Genomic DNA, 2,253 nt, shown 5'->3' with positions numbered 1-2,253 from the left:
TCCTCGTCGGAGGTCCCGCGGTGACGTGATCTCCGGAGCAGTTCCCTCGCTCTCTCCTCCGCCGATGGCCTGGCGGAAGAAGCGGAGGGTCCGGCGCGGGGTATCGCTCCGGTGTCAGCCGTCGGCCTCTCCCTCGCTGGTCTTCCCCGGTATGGAGCTCGGCCTCGGGTTGCCTCCTGGTATGACGGTGGAGGGTCCTCCGTCTCCCGAGGATCCGAGCTCAGCTGGGCTGCCTGATCTTGGTGGCGGGGCTCGTATATTAGGTTCCGGTCCCAACCGGACCCGGAAGAAGTGGACGCTGGTCTGTCCACTTCGTCCCACCCACTCCGTCGGCTGGTGGTCGGTCGAGGTCTCGGTGGAGGGATGTCGTTCCCCACCGGGTTGTTCGAGCCCGAGGAGCCGTGTCGGCGGTGGTATGCCTCGGCACACCTCGGGCAGTCGAAAACCTCGACCCCCCGCCGGCCACAATTTCCGCAGAACGTCCCCTCTTTGGAACGGGGACAGTTCCCGAAATTGTGGTCGGTTTGCCAGCAATTAAAGCATGCTCGGAGGGGGGGATCAACTGTCGGGTCGGTTGGGATCTCCCTCAACTGCCCGAACCCAGCTCCGGTCCGGCGAGGGAGTCGACCCCAGGATGGTGTCTTGGCCGCAGCAGCTGGTCGTGTTGCTGCGCGGCTGGTCGGGGGTCCAGGTAGGTCATCCTCCGATTCTTCGGAGGATAGATCTCCTGCACCCACCAGATCGTCCAGCTGCAGGTGGCGCCGCGGATTGTATTTGCGGCGCTTGCCGCTGGCCGTCCGGTAGTGCAGGCCCTGGACCTCTGGACGGTCGACAGGATCCATCCTGGATGTCGCTATTGGCCGGGTGGTGGTGGTTCGGTCAATTGGGGTCGAGGTCACAGGCAACCAGCCTGGGTGGCCTCGACTCCTTGAGGCCGACGGCTGGATGGTGGTGGAGGTCGATGGTCGGTCGGCTGTGGTTCTGGTGGATCTGTCGGCGGCGGTGGTGGATGGTCGGTGGCTGGTGCTGGTGGATGGTCGGTCGGTGGCTGTTGGTGGTTGCGCGGTGAATTGTCGGTGGTTGGCTGCGGGGGTTGATGGCTGGTCGGTGTTTCTGGAGGTGGATGGTCGGTCGGCTGCGGTGGTGGATGGTCGGTCGGCTGCGGTGGTGGATGGTCCGTTGGCTGTGGTGGTGGTGGTTCTGACGGACGACTGGGCGATGTTGGCGGAGATGGTGGAGGTCGATGGTCTCATTGTACCTGGGCGTCGGAGTGTAGGGGGCGGAGTTGATGTTCTAGCTGGTTGGGGGTTGATGGTCTCCCCCTTTCCAGCCAGTACTGACTCCGCGTCCCCGCCCAGGTAGTCCTCCAGCTCTTTCTCCGCTTGCCCGTCCAGGGACAACTGGGACCCTTTTGAGGTGTCCGAACAATGGGATTTTAAGGTCCCATGTTCGGACGGAATCTCAGTTGTCCTGCCGTCCGTCTGGTCTGTTACCATTTCCTCCCGGATGGCGCGGACCACCTCCATTCGCTGGCGTTCCTCACGCCTCCAGTCCGACTCAGGGATGCGGGCCTGGAACGTGAGGGCCCAGCGAAGAAGGCGCTCCCGCTCTTGGCCTTCCGGGAGTGGTCGAGGTGGCTCCTCCTGTTGCTCCTGGTCCGCCACCTCCATGGCCTCCAGGCGAGCCTTCTCCTGCTCGATTTCCTCCACCATGTCCTGGATATACCAGGCCGACGGATCTTCTGTCGGGGGGGGGCTCGATGATGGGCTGAGCCCCTACCCTGTCCTGGTACCCAGGCATGGTGGCAAGTGCCCGCAGGCGAAGGCTCTCCTCATTGCGGTCAGTTTCTGGGGCCTGAGCCGGTGTGGCTTCCCGCTTCCTGGTCCCCGTGATGGTCCTGGGGACGGCGGACAGCGGGATCTTCACTGTAAGACTCAGGCCCTTCTTCTTTGCTATGAGGATCCTTGGGGCCATGGTAGATCTGAAAATTAAATAGGTTAGTGCAATGGTCTGTAGGGCAGTATCGGGACAGTACAGTGCATGCACTTATCTGCTGAGGGGCGTAGCTTAGTCGACGACTACACCCCCCACTAAGCCTGGAGAGGCTAGCCTGTCCAGGCGTGGGACAGCACATCTAGAGGTCAAACACCAATTGCCGCGGAATCAATCCCCACGCCACAACCGTGTTAGTACGCGAGTTAACCCTATAAGTCGGACAATACAGGGTAAGGTCAGATCGGTCAGATTATCTAT

At 62.2% G+C, this 2,253-nt stretch overlaps 1 protein-coding gene across 1 annotated transcript; it reads right to left on the bottom strand.

Moving 5' to 3' along the window:
* Positions 1-895: 895 nt before the first annotated feature.
* On the bottom strand, positions 896-1,974 carry LOC131664178 (uncharacterized). Its single transcript, XM_058935067.1, has 3 exons — positions 1,780-1,974; positions 1,259-1,715; positions 896-1,200 (listed from the first exon to the last, which is right to left on the bottom strand). The coding sequence occupies exons 1-3, from the start codon at positions 1,972-1,974 to the stop codon at positions 896-898; spliced, it is 957 nt and encodes a 318-aa protein (XP_058791050.1).
* Between the last annotated feature and the right edge of the window lie 279 nt (positions 1,975-2,253).

Source organism: Phymastichus coffea, unplaced genomic scaffold (genome assembly GCF_024137745.1).
Source record: "Phymastichus coffea isolate CEN01 unplaced genomic scaffold, Cenicafe_Pcof_1.1 PCOF00042, whole genome shotgun sequence".
Lineage (NCBI taxonomy): Eukaryota > Metazoa > Arthropoda > Insecta > Hymenoptera > Eulophidae > Phymastichus > Phymastichus coffea.
The sequence above is the reverse complement of the archived record's forward strand: the minus strand, read 5'-3'. Positions and strand labels throughout refer to the sequence as shown.